The 22,781-nt window shown below is 32.1% G+C and overlaps 2 protein-coding genes and 1 long non-coding RNA gene across 4 annotated transcripts in view; 1 reads left to right on the top strand and 2 right to left on the bottom strand.

The window, feature by feature from the left end:
- Positions 1-232, bottom strand: part of LOC133200171 (CAP-Gly domain-containing linker protein 3-like) — a 16,962-nt gene extending 16,730 nt beyond the window's left edge. The window contains exon 1 of the mRNA XM_061335945.1: positions 126-232. Coding sequence (XP_061191929.1) covers positions 126-163 — 38 coding nt within the window. The 5' untranslated portion in view covers positions 164-232. The remainder of the gene's footprint in view (positions 1-125) is intronic.
- LOC133200179 (uncharacterized) overlaps positions 1-7,381 on the top strand; it is a 10,517-nt gene extending 3,136 nt beyond the window's left edge. The window contains exons 2-3 of the long non-coding RNA XR_009722894.1: positions 3,222-3,488; positions 6,942-7,381. This is a non-coding gene — a long non-coding RNA (uncharacterized LOC133200179). The remainder of the gene's footprint in view (positions 1-3,221; positions 3,489-6,941) is intronic.
- On the bottom strand, positions 3,678-21,926 carry LOC133200178 (neurocalcin). 2 transcript variants are annotated; one of them, XM_061335961.1, is made up of 3 exons: positions 21,871-21,926; positions 8,674-9,091; positions 3,678-6,796 (listed from the first exon to the last, which is right to left on the bottom strand). In XM_061335961.1, the coding sequence occupies exons 2-3, from the start codon at positions 9,049-9,051 to the stop codon at positions 6,599-6,601; spliced, it is 576 nt and encodes a 191-aa protein (XP_061191945.1). In that variant the 5' UTR covers positions 9,052-9,091; positions 21,871-21,926; the 3' UTR covers positions 3,678-6,598. The 2 variants fall into 2 exon arrangements, with proteins under 2 accessions (XP_061191945.1, XP_061191944.1); XM_061335960.1 differs by lacking the exon at positions 21,871-21,926 and adding an exon at positions 16,425-16,527.
- Between the last annotated feature and the right edge of the window lie 855 nt (positions 21,927-22,781).

The raw sequence follows: 22,781 nt of genomic DNA on the forward strand, positions 1-22,781 counted from the left end.
ATTTATTCACTGTTTTTTCTTCCACAGATTGAGAGGGAAAGTTTAAAACAAGGAAATCTTTCATTTTAAGATTAAATTTTGATAGAATGCCTGATAATAACAACAAATACTGTAATTAAACTAACCTGTTTGTAAAAATATCAATTAAAACACCTGTTTGCATTTAATTCGACGAAACATTCTTAAAAACTTCTTTTCATTCTCCATCCTTTCTTCTCGGGGGCTCTTTTGTAATTTGAGGTAGAAAGAATCTTCAGATTGAAAATAAGTCGTTCGTAAAAGAAATTTTACGGCAATCAGTAGCTCGTACGTAGAACGCGCACCTGCAAACAATCACAGGAATATTACGGAATATGAAATATTGCTGAATTTTATGAGGAGAGGGGGTGTTTTTTATTCAGGAAAATATAATAACAGACTTCCTATCTTTATGTTCAGCACAACATACATGTATGGTATAATATAAACTGAATTTATAGTAGAGGGTATTCAATGTTTTGTAGTTGAAAATGGAATTTATTTCATGAGTGTGACAAGATTTTATTCATATTTTCACGAGTGCAAAGCACGAATGAATTTTATTAAAAGAAAACTGTCTCACGTGTGAAATGAATTCCATATTCGACTAAAAAATCATTGAATTTTCTCTTTATTACATTTCTTTTTGATTTTTTTTTATATATCTTCTTTTTGATATCGTTCTGATATCCTTTTACATTGATAAGATATCAGTTTATTTAAAAATGTGTCAGGTGCTGTGTGTGCTGCATTTTCTGGATGACAAAATATTCTAATTTAGTTCTGAGAGTACTTTTAGACCTACTTTCTGCACATGCACAAACAAGTCTGATAAGAATGAATAGTATTATGTGATGTATGTGCTGCATGTGATATTTATTTACTGGATGAATTATCAAATTAAAGCAATTTGATCACATTTATATTTATTGGATATAGTTTTTACAATGACCTACCTTGCATAAATGATACCAATATAAGGATCCAATTACTTTGCTTCAGGTGCTGGAATGTTTAGTTTTTTTAAGCTAGTATAAATTCCTTGACGACCAAACTTTCATAGACATAGCATTTGGGGATGCATATCAGTAATAATACTTCAGATACTGAGTGTGACCTAATGTTTTCAAGAAAAATAATGAGTTAGGTTGAAATTTCTTTAGGTTTATTTCTATTAAAGCGATTCCTATAAAAATGCAGGCTAAGTTATTTAGTCAATAATAAGCACATGTAGTACATTATATCGGTTATCTTACTTCTGGGTTTGAACTATGGTCAAGCCCATTCACCAGCTTCCATTATATTTCATTAGGCATCAGGTTCAACACCTGGAAATGAGAAGTATAAAAACCTACCTGGGGAGAACATGAGCTGGTATCTAATGACTATGATTGGAAAAGGAAAGCAGTGGATACATGTATAACTGGCTACATTAGAACGGTATACAACTGAATCTGCATAGCTAGTACCTGGTAGATGGTCCAGGGTTCAAATCCTATAATCACTTCCTACTTTTTCTAATATGCACTCTTTCTCTATACTTGCACTAGTCCAGAAGCAGGGCATTTGAGAAGGTCTCAAAAGTCTGTTCTATTTTATTACCAGCATTTTTGCCAACAGAAAGATTGGAAACTTCTGTCAAACAGCAGAAGAGAAAACAAGAGGCCCATGGGCCACAACCCTCACCTGAGTCACTTTGGTCCTGGTGTTTTTCATCAACAGATTTTTTTTTCATTAAATTTTCCTCTTTAAGGTATCACTCATGATATGAGTTATATCAAGGATTTTAAAATTGGGGATCAGCATGCATCTTACTGAGCAATAGTACAATTAACTTGACCTTTTTGCACTTAAATTGCAACTTTTAGGTTAATCACTTTAACCTTAATCATACTTTACCAAATGTAATCAAGAAAATATATAAAATCTTATTTCATGTAAAATAGTTTGAATAATATTTACTATGAAAAATCCTGCAAATTAATGGACTTTAAGTATTGTGTGACTTTTTTGCATTAAAAAGAATAACATATTTGGGGGTATTAAAAATCTAGATAAGCAATAATATATTTTCTTGTATCAAGCTTTTTATGACTAAAGTGCTGATAGGTTGAATGTATCGTATAATATAAAATAATGAAAGAAAAAATTTGGGTCAGTGATGTAAATTTTGATATATATAGGTCAAAATATGTGATTTTTCAGACGAAAAACAATGTAAATTTTATCTTGACTTCTTAAATATATCATTCTTCATTTTTTTGGCAAAGTCTGTTGAGTGAATGTGTAAAATTTGTTTAAAAAATATTACTTGAAACCTATCTTTAATATTCCTAGCATTTAATAACGTCGAAAAAAATTCTCTGAGTAAAAATATATAGGGGTAAAGTTCCAAGATATTAAATCAAAGAAATATGTACAGTGTAGTTTCTTCTAAATATCCTCCCATGACCACAAGAAATAGTCCCCCCCCCCCTTAAATCTTGTTTCTTTACAAATTTGTGAGCAGTTCTTAAATTGAATATTATATAATTTGCACTGTTTAATTTCAAATATGTCATAAAAATTGAATTGTAATAAAATAATTTTGAAGTTAGAGGTTCTGACCAAACTTTTCTCAGAAGTTGAAGAGTGACAATATATACCTTAATTTCATAAAAATTTTACTCCATACTGTTGATCATTCTAGCCCTATAATGAATTCACACAACAATGGGATGCTTCAATATCAATATGATCACCATGGCCCTGATGTTTGGGAGTTTTTTTTCTTACACATGCATTATGTACAATTTTGATCTTGGAGTTTGGTCCAACCCTAATCACAGGGCTCATAATTAAAAATAAATGATTCCACATAACTTAAGTTTGTTTTGCTTTTCAATATCTTGCCACTTTTGAGAAAATTCTTCCTATATACTTTCTTGTATAACTCTGATACCCTATTGTTGCCTCAATCTATTCCCAAGGTTCCTGATCTGAACCAACTTGAATTTAAACTACCTGAGGATGCTTGCATATCAATATGACTGACTTAGCAGTTCATAAGAAGAATTTTAAAGATTTTTCATATATATATTCCTGTATATTCTTTGTATAATTGATCCCCCGTTGTGGTGCCACCTTACCCCCAAGATCATGATTTGAACATACCTGAATCTACACAATGTAATGACGCTTTCACATAAGTTTTATCTTTTCAGGCCCAGTGGTTCTTGAGAAGAAGATTTTTAAAAGATGCCATTAAATTTTCATTATTCTTAATTACCTCCCATTGAAAGAGGATGTGCCCCTCATTTGAACAAAATTGAATTCCCTTGACCCAAGGATGCCCCGTGCCAAGTTTAGTTGAAATTGGTCCAAGGGTTCTGGAGAAGATGATAATTGTGAAAAATACTGGTAGATGACAATAATGACAACAGCAACAGACAAATTTTGATAAGAAAAGCTCACTTCAGCCTTCAGCTCAGGTAAGCTAAAAAGCATTTAACCACATACACTATGAAGGAAAATGTTACTACATGCATATTTAATTTTATTAATACACAATGTAGAGTGTGTATGAATTGACAACACTTTCATATGATCCAGCAAACTAACTGTATATAAATCAATACTGAACAAGGCCCTGAAAAATCGGAAAAAAAATAAAACAGACGGAGGAGAAAAATGATTTATTGTCATAAAAGATTCCACTCAAATGACAAATAAATCAATGTGATCATATGACACACAGCTATATATTTCTATGTACAAAGTCACACCCATGTTACATGTAAAATTTGAGTTAGTCTAGTCATAACATCATACAAGCACTGTATTCAAAACCAGTTAAGGAAAATAAAAACAGCAACCTTCATGTACTGAACAGACTTTCTGCATTCATTTTACAATGACTGAAAAATATAAAAAAAGGAATATGTTTTGCTTAAATTTTATGTTTTAATTTCAAGTCAATACAACTTGTTACTTATTTTTTTTTAAATGCACTAAAGGGTAGCATGCACATTACTTCAAAGCTAGCTACCAAAAGAATCTTCAACACACTACACTAGTAAATGGTGATTCTTGGATTTTATATGAAAAAAAAATGCATAAAAAAGACAATTTGCCATAAAACTGCATTATCTCATTCACTACACGAGATCAATAAAGTGAAGGTCTAAAGCAACCAAAAAAACTATTTTAAAAAATCAAACTTTATCACTCTAGAACTTTACATAGTAGACATAATGCTACACGATTTTAGACACTAAATATTTATGATTAGGTGTTTAAAGGTTTCTATATCTTGAGCTAAGAATCTTTCCGTGGTCATTAGTTGGTTCTCTGTGCGTTTAAGTTATCGGGTATCATACATTTATTCGGTAAATAATGTTAAAACCTACACAAATTGAAGGAGTCTTGCTAATAATTGGTGGCACTTCCAAGATTTCAACCTTATATCACTAAAGATGAACAATTATCAAGCAATGTCAGAAATATATTGTACATTTATTGATTAAACATCATGACAAAATCACATTAAGAAAATGTGTAATGTTTTTGTTCATACTTGGTAAATCAAAGTTTCTAAACCTACAAAAAAGTGTTAGGTGACTAGAAAGAATGAATAAGAAGAGGAAATGTGGGACTCAAGTAGAAAGTGCATTATAAATTTAGTAAAATATTAATATGTATTCTCAATATTCATTCTGGTCATGGAAAATTCATTCCTTATGAGATGTACGAAGAATGTCTGTCTAGTTTTTTTTTTGTTTTTGTTTTATTTTTTTAAACATACAATGTTGTATATCCTGAAGATGTCTCGATCACCTTTTCTCCCTACATACACAAAGTGTGACTATCAGGAGATTACTGCTGTGTTAACACTTGACACGACCAATTCTAACAACCTTTTTGGGAAGATGATACGATGAGAAACCTATCAAAATCTACCATAAACTACAAAAAAGTTATCATTCTAGATGTTAATGTTACACTCAATAATACATGTATAGTCAAATTTGTATCCCATATAAACATGCACAAATGAATGTAGAAAAATTCGTGTTTTAGTTCTAGCATTCCTACAGTATTTATTTTTAGGTAATGATCAAGAAGCAGTGACAAGCAGTAATATGCTCTAACCACCAGGGAATTTACAGATGAAGTAACGATAGGTTATATAACCTGGAGTATTATTTAAAAAAAAATAAAACTGAGGGGAAAAACACACAGTGATGAAATCATGTACATGTCATGAGGTTGGGTGGTGGTCTAACACATTTTATAGAGATGCGAAGATGAAACTGATTAATAAATATCTGTCTAATTAATTAAGTTCAAATTTTATGAAAACTTCTCCCAGTGACATTTAGGTGGGGGAAAATGCACACTCTTTTTAAAACTGTAACAAACTGAAAGTTTAATGAAGTCTAGAAAAAGAAATGTTGGCATGTATCTTCCGATGTACACAGACTGACAGCTCAAAGAAGTTCAGTACACATACAAACTGAAAGATGGGCTGAACAATTGAATTCAATCTTCTTATAAATGAAATTTTCAACAAAAAAAATAATTTTTTAAGAACTTCATGTTTCATTTCTCTCTGAGAAACTAAGATTAAAATGGTCCCCAAAATGTAATTATGTTAGTCAGATTATTGAAAAGAAAAAAAAAACAGCTGAAAAATATCACATAATATGCAACTGACTTCAAATAAACCATTGGTGAAATATAACAATAAATAGTTTGTGCAACAATAAACAATATCACAACAAAAGGGAAACTTTAACATCAGACTACGGACCCTCTCAGAATATACAAACATGACTTTGAATTATTAAAAACCTTATTCTATTTAGTTCTTGTTTTAAGGGGGGGGAGGGGGCTTTACCTGGTAATTGACTACAGAACTGTGCATCTACATGAATCTTTTAAGTGTGTGAATTAAAAAAAGTTACTTTGTCATTTGTGAATACATGTACATGTAGTTCTATATAAATCACTGTAACAGTCTATTCTTCACATTTCAAGATTTCAAGAACAAAATAATTATTGCCTCTTATGTTTCTTTTAATTTCTGTCAACATGTATAAAATGTATCTTTCTTCAAAACCCAGGTTTATTTTAGGAGAAAAATTGAGGTATTCTGTAACCAAGACAACTAAGTAATTTAAACCATATCTTTTCCACAAATGCCTTTCACTCAAGTTACAAACCATGTTGGAGTCCTATCAAACTAGCATGAAAAGAATGCACAGTTAAGAATGAATAATTCATTATATTAACAAGAAAATTAAACCTATTCCCAGCTATTTATGCTTTTTCTGAGCTATCTGAAACTTACATACATCAATCAGAAAAATAAATTTACATCAAAAAAGGGAAACAACTTGGCAGAAATATCATACATCAAATACATATATGTATCCAAATAAAGATATCATATACAAACAAAAATAAGTATACAATCATGTATGTATATATATATATATATAAATAATTCATGGATGAAAAAAGAATTGTTACGGAGCATGTTAGTCCAACTTGGTATTTACAAGAAGAAAAATGTTATTTTAAGTGGGTCGTCCTCAACTCATCCTTGTGAACTAGGATCACACTGTAAAAGACGAACAATGGAAGGGTCGCTTTTTGCTCCTTCAATAAATTCTGTCAATGACAGCTGTCCGTCAAGATTCTTGTCCATCTGTCGAAAAATCTTTTCTGTCCTTTTCTCAGGTGTGGCTTCGTCCTCCGGCATCTTCATAACTGTTCCTACCATTTTGTAAATGGCCTAAAAGTAAAAAAGAAAAATTAAACTTGATTATCTTATTTCTTATGTTCTCTTTCATGTCTTTCGGACATAAAGAGCATCGGTATCAAAACACATAACCATGCTTTATTATTTTAATCCTGCTCTTTTCAAATTTCTTTTGCAGACTCGTTTACATCATTATGATCAACCCTTTGATGTTGACAAAAACAAAACAACTGGCGGTAGAAACCATAAAGTGATGAAAATTGTTACTGAAGAAAATTCAGCTCAGGGATTCCATTTCACATATGAGACTTCCTCAATCCACAACATTCTTTTCTTCATCACGTCAATTTATCCTGAGCTTCTTGACAATTTTAATTTAAAATTCTTTAGTATTCTAATGATAGAATATTTTACCTCTTTGAATTGCCAAGAATGATTGCATGCCGCTTTTATTTTTGCTCTTAAGAGAAATACTAAATTGTCATAAGAGTTATATTCTACGAACAAATGGTCAAAACAGTTGGAGAAGAATTGAGAGGTTATGGGGAATGATTCATCTGGATCATTTACAATAAATCAGAGCTGTCTAATCGACTTTATACACTTGTATATCGGAAATGCTGCATAAATAAATTTTACAATTTTTATAGAAAATTTTGCCTTATGTATTCAGAAACATGCTGTTTTTCAGATATCTACAATTTGCACATATTATCATTTTGTTAATGCTAGATAAGTAATATGCAAACCTTATGACCTATATCATATTAAATTGACTATGGTTCGGGGACATATTGTACTCTCAATTCAAAAATGCAACCTTATGAAACACAGTGTGTGTTACGCAGTTACATACGCTACAAACATAAATAACAGAAAAGGGCAAGCAGTTCTGATTTGCGTTAAAGCCTCTTAAATAGACCAATAGATGATTTGTTGGCATGATTAGTGTTTCAGGTCACGATTCCTTCATTCACCTCATGTCTGACAGCATCTGGCTTAGCTTCAACAGATAATGAAAATTAAATTGACATTTCTAGTCTATTGTTACCAACTGAATGACAATATGGAAACACAGGCAAAATCCTGGGAGGCGGCTGATGTTACAGCACCCCAGGGAAATTTCCCTTGCCCAACTATAAACAACATTTTATAACTGACAAGTGCTTTTGACTTTTTCTGGAAAGTAGTTTATAGTTTCTAAGAAAAGTTGGATCCATGCAGGGAGAATCGTGACATAATGCAGTAGTCAAGAGTCTAGATTTAAAAGATCAACCCCAAAAAAACAATCAGTCTTGGAGCAATCACATGTAATGGAAGCAATTACTGACATAAAATTTACATGTATTATTATCATTAGCCCCCCCAAAAGCCTTTAAACCCTTTTTATACAAGTCCTACATGCAACGTTAATACAAATAACAAAGGGATCTGTTTGCAAGTAAGCTTATTGAAGTCTTCAATAAAGTTACTATTACAACACAAGAGGAAAATCCATTTAGCTTTTGTGTATTGTTGATAGAATTATTGCATTTTTAACATATTGCTTGTTTTTGCTCATCTCCTTATCAAACAGCATACATACAATATCTACATTTGGTTTTCTATAGAGAAAAGGCTCTAATACATGATGGACCTCTCTGCACACTTCCTGACTTTCTCTATACTTTTTGTAGAAATCTACTTAGTCTGTGCAAGTACGATGATATTTGCCAATTTTATGCAAACCAAATAAAAAGTAGTAAGTATGCATTATGCATACAAAATCATGGAAAATCACTAGTACACTATAAACATACTAGAAACAAGCAAAATTTCCCCCTTTTATTGTATGGATTTATACTCAAAGGGCAACATTTCTTGGGGACTTTTAGGTATTAAAAAAGAAATACAAATGTAATTGCACTCACCGTCACAATTTCTAACATCTCTTGTTTTGAAATGAATCCATTTCCATCCAAATCATACATGCTAAAAGCCCATCGTAATTTCTGTTCTAATTTTCCTCTCGATGTTACACTTAAAGCACATATAAATTCTCGGAAGTCTATCGTTCCATCACCGTTCTGGTCAAAGGTCCGAAATACATGTTCAGCAAATTTCGATGCATCACCATAAGGGAAGAAATTTCCATAGATTTTCTTGAATTCCTCCACCGATAAATGGCCACTGGGACAGTCTTTAATGAAACCTTTGTACCATTCTTGTAGTTCGTCTTCACTGAATTCTGTCTGACTCCGTAGGTCTGCCAGAATCTCTGGTTTCAGCTTACTATTCTGTTTTCCCATGATGCCAAACTCCTGCTGCACTGGGATACCAGTAAATTACCTGGAAAAAAATCTACAGCATTTCAATGTTTGTCAAACCCAAATTTTTTATTGGGTTGTATATCTTCTTTGACATACAACCATATATTCTTTTTACTGGAGTTTAAAATTAAAAAACAACCCTTAGGATTCACCACAGCATTTTTTTTTTAAAGTCTTTATCAATTTCTTCAAAATGTATGCCAGATGAAATCCATCCCTTTGAAGAAGACAAGTAAAACTAACAAATGGACAAGTACAACTTTCATAATCTACAATTCATTCAATGTTTCCTGACCCTTAGTAAGTCAAGTATATGAAAGAAGTTTCATAATGTGTCAAAATCTTCAAGCATTGCCACTGCATTATCAAAATTCTTCCACATACAGAGAAATATCAAATATCATCACATGCTTACAAGAGTTTTCCCCAGAGACAGTCCAAGGTATTCACCTGTTCTGCTGAATCAAATGGAATTATTTTATGTATGTGTAGTTATTTTATTGATTTAATGCTTTGTTATATACTACAGATCGAAAAAAGACCATGGCATTGAGAACAAAATGCCTTTTGTTGTGAAGTAATTAAATCTGAAAATATTGTGATTGTGTTCTACATTACAAAAATAATACTTCAACAGTGAATTCCCAATGGAAAACAAATGTCTGTCTTAAGGTCTAAAAACACCAAATTGTTTACAATGCTGGTTTCTCAGGGGCAAGTCCACCACAAAATTTACCATATATATGCTCTTAATTACTCAAAAAAAATCTCAGGTTGAAAAATTCAGATTCAGATTTAGATACTTGCATCCATATATTCAACTTAACCTACTTTCATGCACAATGGTACCACATACCATTTCATTCTGTCAATAGCATTAATTAGGACAGCTATTTGTTCTTTTAACTATTCTTTTCAAGTTAAACAAACAACGCTGCATCATGGCATTTCCAGTTTGTGTATATAGATTCCAAATTGACAATATAAATGAACTTAGCAGAAGCCAATAACAAGCCGCTGAATTATGTACATGTATGTGAAAAATCAATATAAAATGGTGCAATTATGTTCTAATAACTGCCTTGTTTGCATTGTAGAAAAGGGCCTCCTGAAGGTATAAACAGTAGGAGAAATGATAATGATAGAAAAGATAAATAAAGTATCATACAGCTCTGAGCTGCAAATGAGGCTGGGTTCATTGTCTTAACTATATCATATACAGGGACCAGGAAGTAGATTAGAAATGGTGGGAAATGAGGGAGCAAGGGATCGTTTGGACAAAAAATAAGGATATCTTAAACTTGCATGCACATTTTAAGCATTAATTTAAATAAATTAACTAGTCTGAAATATTTCATCTTTCATGTAGAGTGAATTTTACATTTCCCTATCCACATTAATAGCATGGAAAATATCAGCCTCACTTCTAATGCCAAAAAAAATTGTTGGTTGCAATGTGGCAATGTCGTTGACTTTTGAGCAGGATACAGTGATGAGGTAATTAAGTTTCAATAATTATCATCTCTTGGTCAACACTATGAAATTATAGAAGTTAATGGTATGTTAACTGCCAGCTTAAGAAACAAGCTATCATGCAGGATAGTCTATAAGTGATTAAAGCTAACAATCATAGCAGAATTATACCTCATATCAAGCCCTTCATGAGACATAAATTGAACCTATTACCCTTATATTTCAATAATTTTTTTTCCTCAAGATTACTAATGTCACAATTATCTCCATCAGAAGAAGCCCTTTAAACCTATATGTTATGTGTTATTTATGGCATACATGTATACAGAATTGCAGTATACAAAGTAATGCTAATTTGGAATTGTAGCTTCTCATCTGTTTTTTTCCCCTTGTTTTCCAAGGCATTTAAAATATTCTTCCAAAAGAATCAAAACACATTGGACTATGGTGCTATGCCTCATTTCAACAAGAGGCCCATGGGCCACATCGCTCACCTTAGCAAAGCAGAAATCAGTTCAATATTGAAAAGTTTAAATGTAAAAGTGGCTCAAGGGGAGAGGAGGGATGTTATGATCAGAACAAACTTGAATCTACACTACCTGGGGATGCTTCCATATATATATGACCAATCATGGCTTTGCTGTTCTTGAGAAGATTTTTAAAGATTTTTTCCTATGTACTTTGATTGCCAACTGTGGCCCCACCCTACCCCAGGGGTTATGATTTGAACAAACTTAAATCTACACTACCTGGGGACGCTTCCATATAAATATGACGAATCATGGCTTTGCTGTTCTTGAGAAAAGAGCTAGGTTCACTTTATGCATAAAATGGCCCTGTAGATATACCAATTTATTGACTAATACCCCATGTACCATTTTCAACATTATTATAAAGTAGAGACTTAGTTCTTTCAGTTTATTCAACAGAATTTCCTTTGAAGAGTCCAGGCATTGAAAACAGGTTGTGTGAAACTGCAATGTTATTGAATTTTGCAGAAAACAGGTGTTTTTGAGAACCTTCAGCAAAGAATAAAAATATGAGCACACCCCTCGATCCAAAAATTAAAATATGTTTTATAATCTTCATTAACAGTTCTTTTATAATATATTTACAAATTTTGGATCGGAGGTTGTGCTGTATATGAAATATTGAAAAATGGCATCATATTTTAGCAATGTTTGAAGAAATATTCAGGATATGTGAATAATGATGCTATTCATGACGTCATAATGCATTAACTAGAAAGAAAATTACGTCATTTTCAGTCGATATTCATTCACCAAGTGCTTAAGTATTATTTATTGCCTTGTTGCCTGAAACTATACAGTTTTGAATTTTCAGAAATTCACAGGGCCAAAAAAGGCCCTAAGTGGCTCTTGCTCTTTTTAAAGATTTTTTCCTATATATTCCTATGTAAAACTTTGATTGCCCATTGTGACATCAACCCACATCCGGGGGTCATGATTTGAACAAATCTGAATCTACACTACCTCACAATGATTCCACATAAGTTTTATATTTTCTAGCACAGTGGTTCTTGAGAAGATTTTTAAATGATGCCATAATTTTTCACCAATTCATAATTATCTCCCTTTGGAAGAAGACGCGGCCCTTCATTTGATCAAACTTTTATCCCCTTTACTAAAGCATACTTTGTGGCAAGTTTGGTTGAAATTGGCCCAGTGGTTCTTGAGAAGAACATGAAAATGTGAAAGGTTTACAACAAAGATGACAATGACAACAGACAAAGGAAAAAATTCTCTTGAGCCTTCAGTTCAGGTGGGCTAATTAACAAAATTATGTAACCCTCTATTCTACGAAATCAGCTACATTATTAATGTAAAAATACCTACTTACTGAGGAATATAGCAGTAGCAACACACATTATTCTTTACAGAGGAGTACTGTATTGAGCTTTCACAGGTTCTGTATCAAAACCGATAATGATTCTGTTTACTTCTATACTAAGAATAACACAATATAATTATTATGTTTCTATAAAGACGAAGCTTAGCCTTTCTAGAGTCTTACCAACAACACTTCTTTGTTTCTAGTGTGAACTTTATACCTTATATACATATACATTGTGTACTTAGTTGTATGCAGTGGAATTGCAATCCTTGCAATACAAATCAATACCTCCTAAGTTTATCACTGAAGATCATTCAAATTACAATACCATGTTTGGTCAATGTTTACATCTATGCCTCAATATATTCCATTCTCTTGTCTTTCTCTGTTGATCTCGGCACAAAACACTGAATTCTAATTATGCCAGGTCTTTCCTTACGACCAATCTAACTCTTATAGTTGCAGGCAGAAAAAGAATTTGTTGGAAAATGATAACAGCACTCCTAGTTAAATAATTATAGACCTTACATGAAAATCAATCAGGAATACCTAACACACAGATATGACTGGTGACTAGAGGCTTACAGATAATTGACCGCATCAAAGCAACGGGACTCAAAATCTTCAGATTCGAGGCACAATGAATCAGAACAAATGACAACTAAAACTGGAAAAAACATTAAAGTGACAAAAGCAGTTCCGAATGTTAAATTTTCAGACTTCTGATGCATCAAAGTACTGCAGACATACAAGGAATTTTAAATTTGCTAACTTTAATAATAAAACAAAGGCATTTTTCCTCAGCAGAAAACTACTTTAAAATAGACATCCTAAAAAAAGTGATGAATTGTAATCTCTTTCTTTATTATGTATAAAAATTTATAACCAATTGAACTTTCTTGGCTTCAAATTTCAACTTTTTTCATCTTGAGGACATAGAACTTTCTCACAGTTTCTGACTTTATGCAGGCTTTTCTTTCAAATTCCAAATAACAAAATTTTCATTTTGTCAATGACTACATTTATGAAATGACACTGAATTTACAAAATATTGGTTATGCTCTGAAACAAGCACATATATTGTATAAGCTACATAGTTGGTCTTTCTCTCTCTCTCTACATGCAATTGCCCAACATCAAAGGTTAAGATGAAACACAAGAACACATCCTATTACAATTATTGTGATTGTTTCAAATTAGTAATAAACTTTTCATATGAAAGAAAATGTTAAATTAATGGAGACAGATGGACTACAAAATAAAGCCCAAGGGTACATTACTTTGCAGTATGTAGTACAAAATTTCAATCATTGAGTGATCATGCATGCACTTCTCCCATTTATATTGCCAAATTCTTCTTCAAAGGATGATGACTATGCACAAGAAGAACTATTAATATCTACTGAAAGGAAAAAGAAATGCAGGATAAACTTTTGAAGTGATTTTAAAAAAAATGTATGACCTTGATCTTTGACACCTTCCCTTCAAAATCAATAGGGGTCATGTTTTAGTGAAACTTAAAAAATTTAAACCATATACAAACTTGTGCTTATGACCTTTGGTCTCTGGTCACAAAATCAATAGGGGCCTTTCTTAAGGTATAGAAAGTCATCAACTAAGTTTCATTGCCAAAGCTCAAAAAGAACTAAAGTTAAAATCTTTGAACCATTATATGCAATATTTGAATTAATGACCTTGACCTTTGATATTTTGACCTAAAAATCAGTAGGGGTCTTCTTTAAGTGATAAAGAGTTATGCTTTAAAATTTTAAAAATTGCAAAAGTAAAACAACTTTCAAAGATATCACCTGGAAACTAAAGTGTACCATTGTAACCTTAAGTTTCATCACATAAGCTAAAAGAGAACTAAAGCTATCATCTGAAACCATTTATGCAAAATATGAATTTATGTCCTTGACCTTTGGACCTCAAAACTTAATAGTGATCTTCTTTAAATGTTATAAAGTATTCTATATATACATGTACATACAAGACTTTGTCAAAACTATTTCCCTTTTCCACTTGTGTTTCCATATCTAGTATGTAGTTTGTTCAAGGTTACATGGGCCAATTGCAAATTTGTTGAAATGATCAAACACCACATGAAGACATTGAAGGAAAACAATATAGGCTAGACTTGTTGAAGGGTTGATAAAACAAAAACATAAGAAAGAACATTATAACCTAAGGCTTCATTTATAATATCCACAGAGTCTGAGAGCCAATGCACCCCCTTCCAACATGATGACAATATATTGGTCTATTCAGTTTTTTGCTCAAAAATGCAACACCAAAACCTTATGTTCAAGCCATGCACAAAGCTTGGACTGAATAAATGGCTCACCACCCAAAATGGCAGTATAAACATGCGAGGTTTTCGATGTTCTTCCTTCAGACCCAGGAGGGCTATTAACAACGGTTTTAAGGAATGTTTTGTAGTGGAAATAATCAAAGAATATGTTAAGAACACGGTTAGTAATATTTTGAGATGGCAGCTTAAATGTGCAGCAAAATAAATCGAGAAACAGCACACATTTTTTGTGCGCAATAAGTACACTTTTTTCAATGGGTGGCACTGTAGCTCTCAGGTTGTCCATCCCAATACTTTCAATCCAGCCAGCTAGGGATCTGCATGCAGCTACAACTGAAGCATGACTATATATGCATCCTAAGGTGCAGCACTGACTTTGGAAATTGACATACTCTAAAACATTTATCTGATCACTCATTCAAAAAATGTAGGTCACATGCAGAATCTGTATCTTGATCCATGGTGTCAGTACCATGCAAGTTTGATCTGCATGAAATTTTACTTACTTGGGAATAAACTTGCTAAAAGGCTTAATCAGATCTCAGAAAATGTAGATCACTTACAGCATCATAAAAGTATCACAATTCTTAATTCTGAAAATGTATGACATTCTTTTAAAAGGAAACACACTCTTCTGAGCCCCCTGAAGAGCCTTTGGGGCAGTGATCAAAAATTCTGAAATTTTATTGCACATATGCAGGACATGGCCAATCATATGGAAAACATATATTTATACTACTTGAAATATAGGAGGAGTTCCACAAAGCTACTTTTTCATATCAATCTTTTTAAACCCTGGGAGCCTATATTAAAGTTCCCAAACCCATTTGTACATGACATGACATGTCAATTATATATTTATCATATAGAAATGTAAATATAAGGAATAATTATCAAGTTTGGGGGTCTACAGGGATTATAAATCAATTGGAGAACATAGTAATTCTTGTATAAGCACCAGAGTCAATAAGAAAACTTGATAATTCTTGTTCAAATGCATTCATAAAAGAATTACCACATTATCATTCCAATAGATCCAGTCAAGACAATTATTCCATAAATAACATCTCAAACAGCTGATCTTCACCTACACTGCTGAAACCCTCTTTTTATCAATGAATACCCACCAACTGCAAGGTAGCAACATTCCATTCACAAAGTTCTTGAATTTTCCATTATTACAAAGATCACGTTGACTTTCAGCCACTGCATGAAAATTTAGTCCTAATACAATGAACCTACTACTATGCAGAAAATGATACATGTATAAACTAATTAAAAGTTATTTTTTTATAAATAAAGTCTTAAAACTCTAATGAATTACATACAAAATCCCTAGTACTTACTAGTAAATCTTCCACAGTGTGTGTCTACAGTTAATGAACTCACCAAAATTCACAATCCATTGTTTGACTACCCATTTGAGCTGATAATGATTTAATAATCATATTATTTTCAAGCTTTCAAATCATGAACAAACAAACGTATGTCAATATCTCAGTGCAAGTCTGAATTTATTTTCCACATTTCCTATGAATCGATATACCAAAATACCCATGTAATAGAGAAATTAACTAAATGAGTCGATAAAACATTTTCTGGTCCATCTGTTTGGTAGAGAGCAAACATTTTATGTTGAAACTTTACATTTTCATTCAGTTTAAATCTGTTGATATAAAAGAGCGTGACAACAATGGATTACTTTTCATCTTACCTTGTAGAAAGAACAGACGAGGATTTAAATTTGTGTAAGCTATGGTCATAAAATTTAGTAATCCTTTGCTTCTTGCACGACAAACCAAACGAACACAGAAATCCGTTGAGATTTCTGACAAGAAATATAACAGAAACTCCAGGGGGGTCGTAATGGGTGACACTTCTCTCTCCCTAGCAGTATATCTCCTTAAGAACTCACTGTAAAGTCAAATCCTGTAGCCTATACCATACTGTTCTCCTTAGGTGTAATATAACTTCCATGTAGCAAAATAAAAAGTCCAGAGAGAGATCTGTCCTCCTCTTGTCTTTTTCACATACACAATCGTTGTCAGCCTTGGCTTGTTGCTAATGTCATATTTTCTCTGCAGTCACCATCCAATCAATACTTGGATAAATATGTACAACTTTGTGTAGAATGAAGGTCTGGCAGCAAAACAGATGTAGTGGTTCTGTTTTCACTACCACATATAACATCATCAATGAGTGATATAAGATTGGCAACTAAAGCTCATATAATTAACACACTGAAGGGGGGAGGGGGAGAGGGGGTCAAGTAGCACTGTGACAGCTGAGCGAATTGAGGATACTAAATTACCAATACCTTATGATTCTTATGGTCTCTGTTTTATTCTTAAGATATACAATACCCTTATTGATAATACACATCCTGGTTTTCATTTTCAATATACATGTACTACCCACACTAACATCTCAACCATACAAGCTGATATGTTCCTCTAGACTGGATTCAGCAATAAAATATCCCTTTTTATGTGTGCCAGCTTCTGAATTTTTCAGAATTTATGAGCTGTTTAGATTTATTATCCTCTTCTAAAAAGGTCATCTCTCTCATACAAGGAATTCAACCTAATCTTGCTGAACAACACAGCATTGACTTCTGAGTCTCATTTTACATACTCCATAGGAACTTGTGTATTGATTTCATATTCTGCATCAAAATAAATAATTTTTTACTTTCTTAAAGTGCTTCTTATGCATTCGGATGAAATAAATTTGTAATGGAAAACCACTTTTTTCATATTTTTACTACAGCACATTTTCTCTATTAATGGGAAATTCTTTATAGCAGATATACAATCAAGTTAGCTCTGTATAACACAATAAAGAATGGCTCTACGTTTAAAACAATAAACACTTCAAGTTGCTATTTCAGTCTCATCCTCAGTAAATAAACTGCTTCAAACAGTAGCAGATAATCAAATTCAGCACAACAATTGAATCTATCAAGGAGCACAGCATTAAAAATGACCCAGATTCACAAATAAGTAAGCTCCTGAAATTTCCTGCTGAAACTTGAATATATAAGTATAGAAGATTTTCATTAAAAATAAGCCCTCCTGTCCCAGAAGAAATTAGCATTAATGTGGTCCTTAATATTAATAGTAACTCATTCATTCTGTTGAGTTTTAGTTTCCATCATTTCCATCAATTCTTCCTGCATTTCTAAATAATAAATGAAACCTTTCAAACCCTTTATGAGATCTCCATAGTGCAATTTGAATCAAGAGAAAAATGTTGGAGCATGACACAAAATGTAGGAGTGAAAAAAAGGCTTCTTTGTACCTCGATCTGTACTTTTTTGGACAGAAAGTGAAAAAAAAATATTTCTGTTAAATGTAATTTCCCTTGTGATGCCAACTAGATGAGTAATATTTTTGCTTCCCTTAAAAAAAAACCATTTATACAATATCATACTACGTATATTTGAATGCCTCAGCTCCTGTGAGATGTTTTGGAGCAGTGCAGCTATATATTAATATATACATGATATATATTTTTTTTGTGATGCCACCTCATGCTAATAATACCAATGTGTCTACCCCATAAAGATACTCCAATAATATATATCATTCTATGTTTAAATGCCTTGTAAGATGTTTTTTACCCTGTAGGATATTTTAGAGCAGTACAGTATTCATGCTTCTTTAATTACGTCAAAATAAACAGTGTGATTTATGAGGCGTTAATCATTCTGATATTTCATACTTATACAGCTCCTTGTGGTGATATATATTACATCATCAAATAGTCTCATCAGGAATTCTGACATCATTAGCTACATCATCATTTATTCATATCAATGGAACTTTTTACGTAAACAAAACATTGCCTAAGGGCCTTATGTTTCAGCACAGTAGTAAGTACTAGTACATCAAAATAGTAATTCAACTTAAAAACCTTACACAAAATATACTCTTTTAAAGAAGATATACCCATAATCTACAACCACAAAATATAACTTTCATTATATAAACCCACACTTTCCAAGAGTGTTTCAAACAAAATAAACTTTTTTCATTGGATAAATTAACAATTTAACATAAAATTGTTAAAAAATACTAATAAATCTGCCTGCATTCTGGTTAATGTACCTACAGTCATACAGGTAATTCCCTGACCACTGGCTTTTCTCATTCACTGACATTCCCTCTACACTGATAATATGCTTTAATCAAGCCCGATATTTCATAACCCTTAACAAGGGGCCATAACACTCTCAAAGTATGTTTGCTGAGCTTGGGTAAATCTATATTAGGATTGCCAGTAAATCATCGTGACTTCTGCAAGCATGGACAGAGAGATTATTAATCTTTTAAGTACCTAAATCATTCAAGGTTCGAAGATATGTAATTATACTGAATGTTTCACCTGAAATTTCATTTCCTGCATATACAATCATTAAACCTTAATTTCAAATCATTCAGTGGGTTTTTTCCCCTCCAAACCATTCCATTCTTTCCACTTTTGTCTCCCGTACACTCCTACTATCCCCCTTTATATTTAATCAATTTGATGCAAATCCCCAGCCACTATAAGGAATCAATATCTTAAACGTGAAGGGAATAACTGATTAATTTTCCACTTCTTCAGTCTGCATAAAACAAATCATCAAAGGACGAATGCACCAGAGAATCCCCAACACTGTCGTCATCAGCTATTGCTAGAAATATCATAGTGGTGGTCAATTTCACACCCATGATTTATGTCTCGTACCACTATCAACTGGCGGCGTTAAGCTAGCATCCTAAGGAATTTTTTTTTAACCTTCATCTAACTGGTCTAACAGTCATGTGAGAAAACACAGACAACACACATACCATTCTATTTCTTTATATATTTTTTTCTGAAATTTAGGAAAAAGGGACACAATTCCATCATGAGTTGTAAACAAAACCAAAAAAGAGGAAAAAAATTATCAAGAGTCAGACTGGTAAATACACTGAAGTACCGGTAGTATGAGAGAAAAAACTAGAAATATGTCCATAGGATACGAATGACCTGCTCAAACTACATTTGTATAGCAGCATAAAAAGAAGCTCGCCTGCTTCTTTGGTCTGAGATGAAAGAAGGAAAAGTTTTCAATTTTTTTTTCCAAAGAGAGAACTGATACTGTCAGTACAATTGTCCTATAATTATAATATATAATGTTGATTCCTCCCATCCATCATCTAACAGCTACATGTAAATGAAGTAAACAATGAACTTTTTTTCTTTGAAAAATCTAATTCTTGATTTGTTAGTAACAATCTTGAAATAATTTGTTTTTTTTAAATATGTTTCTTACAGTTAAATAACAGTCTTTAGCTCACTGCACTAAAACAAAAAAAATTGAGATGGACAACTAGAGAGGTTCATCCCAGTATTTTTAGACCATGCAGTTAGAGAACTCTTTCTTCATAGCAAAATGCATGGTTTGTCTGCTAGATGCTCAGAAATAATGAACATCATCTGACATTTTCTCCATGCTTGGTTTGGTTATTTGATATAATTTGTTCATCACAGTTGTTTCCTGTCACCATGTTTAAATAGCTAAAGAATGCGAAAAAAAAATGTAGAGACAGAGACTGTCAATGACAACAAGAAATGCTTTGAGTTATACTTGTAATGAAACTTGTGCAAGCTAATAGAAAGATGGAAGGGCAGTGAGCCATGATTCAGATACCAATATATACAAACTTATAGTGCATCAGACTGCATCCATGTGTAAGACAAAAACAGTTTCATTACAGGATCAAATATCTTTGCACAGATGCCTTGTGTCACATGACAATAATTTAATTCTTAACATTAAAAGTGAGCATACTTCTAGAGAGTCTGCAAACTTTATCTCCATCTATTTCTTTACTCAAAGCTGAAAGTATATCCATCTTTGATTTACCATATAACTGTACAGTAAAATGAGCCTTGACAATACATACATGTATGCTGATATTGCGGTGAACCTATAATTTATTTTGTGGTGCTATATCACTATGTTAAACTGATAAATGACAGGTAACACATTTTATTACACTTTACTATCTCCTTAAGTTTATGAATATAAGATTGAATGTCGGGGTAGAACCACATTAATGATAATAAGGCTGTCAGAGCATATAGATATATGATGAAATATAAAACTGTTTCTATATTTTACAATAAAATATGACAAATGAGAATATCAAGGGTATATATAGAACATATGCTCATAAACATTTAAAATGCAATTTCTTAATCAAAAGTCAGCAGATATGGCCTTCAGGATTGTTTTTCTCTAAGTTAACATTTTTCAGAGACATTAATAACAGAGATTTGCAATTGTTCGAAGTTTCGCGTTATCTGGCAGTCCCTATTGTTTACTATTTTTTCAAATCTTGTGCAATCTAAATGACATAAAACTTTAAAAATGATCAGGGATGAGAGAGTAAATATTTTTAATTTATTTTTACATTATAAGATAGAAAATAAACAGTTATTCTTAGAATAATACCAGGACAATCACATATTTCAGTAAACAAACATTTTAATGGTGAAGTTGCAAATCTCTGTCATTTATGTCTCTGCATTTTTTAAAAAATTGCAAATAAATGAGCAATCAATATATTCAGATGTGTAAATTAAAAAAATATGTATATTTTTATAAAATTGTCTGAGACTAAAACTTGCTTTAACTGGGATGTTTGGCCAATTTTTATACTATGCAAAGCAGAAAGCAAAGCGTTTGGTTGCCAGGAAGTAAAATATTTCACAATACTCTTTTTAACATTCAATACGTAACGTTATATGTTATAACAAAAGGTTGCCAAAACCATTTTCATCAATTTTTAAAAATACTGGAAGACCTTATTGCAGGAGGTGCAACACTGTGCATCTCAAAGGATTAAATTTAAAAAAAATAATGCAATAAAACAGCGCTTATCTATTTTACTATCTATATTCGTTAACTATTATATTCATAATAATTGTTTGATTTATGAAAAACGTAGGAAATTCGAACTAACCGACCCCCTATAAAGTTCTTGGTTCTTGTGTTGTAAGCTATGATTTTCTGTTTTAGATATGTACAAGTTTTCCAGCAAAGATAAAAACATTCAAAAATAAAGGAGTCAGTTATCGAGATTGAAAAAGAGAGACATCACTTCACATCGATTTCTCGTTTTTACCTGTGTCTATGTTGTTTTTGCTGGTTTCCGTTGACCCAATGAGGGGATTGGGTAAAACGGGACTCCTTGACGAATCTTAACAAGGGTAATTTTAGGACATGCATTCTTGTGCTTGAAAGTATTATCGTTCAAAGAGATATTAGCTAGTGTACGAAATAATTTACCTTGTTCGTACTTCTCATTCGCAAGACATCAATTTCAGAGATCAATAGACCTTGATGATTTTATGATCGTGTGTATTGATCCTTTCAAAGCAGAGGATATACATTAGTCCGAAATATCTGACGTTTTCCAGGTTTTTTCACGATTTTGATATTTTACGTACGTCCTGGCACGTAAAATATAAAAATAGTAAAAAAGCCAGGAAAACGTCAGATATTTCGGACTAAGGATATATGTGAACAATATAACCTGAAATAAAATGTTTAAATGCTGATTTTAATATATCAATCAGTATTTCTAGCAAATTCTCACTTAAAGTTTTGCAAATTTCATTTTTTTTATTCTTATTTTTATTTTAATTTATTAGAAATAAATGATCCATTTTTATAGGTTCATGGCAACGGCAGCTATTTTGGAGATTTAAACACCAGGATCTTGAAGAGGCATTTACACATCAGTAGTATGTACATGTAGTTTGAAATACAATTGGAGGTTAAAAAAATCATTTACAATAAAATTCTTTTATGTTTCCATGGATACAATCAAAAATTTGTCCAACCGATTACAATTACCAATATTTTTTTTCAGAAACCAGCTTGACCTGATCAAAAGAATAATATTTTAACGCTTCTAAAGAATTGGTTAAACGGTTATTGAGGAAAATGAGATTTAATGTTTTTTCCTATTTTCATACTTTGTATGTATTAATGGGACTTACCAACTGGTCGCCATTTTGAAGAAGGGACATG

This window comes from Saccostrea echinata, unplaced genomic scaffold (genome assembly GCF_033153115.1).
Source record: "Saccostrea echinata isolate AGI-Se365-2 ecotype Australia unplaced genomic scaffold, CSIRO_AGI_Sech_v1 ptg000037l, whole genome shotgun sequence".
NCBI classification, from domain to species: domain Eukaryota; kingdom Metazoa; phylum Mollusca; class Bivalvia; order Ostreida; family Ostreidae; genus Saccostrea; species Saccostrea echinata.

Bases quoted from the DNA above. Each gene is read 5' to 3' on its own strand.
- LOC133200178 (XM_061335961.1), bottom strand. From the start codon at position 9,051: ATGGGAAAACAGAATAGTAAGCTGAAACCAGAGATTCTGGCAGACCTA. The intron at 6,797-8,673 runs GTGAGTGCAATT...TTTTACTTTTAG, and splicing joins AGATGTTAGAAATTGTGACG to GCCATTTACAAAATGGTAGG.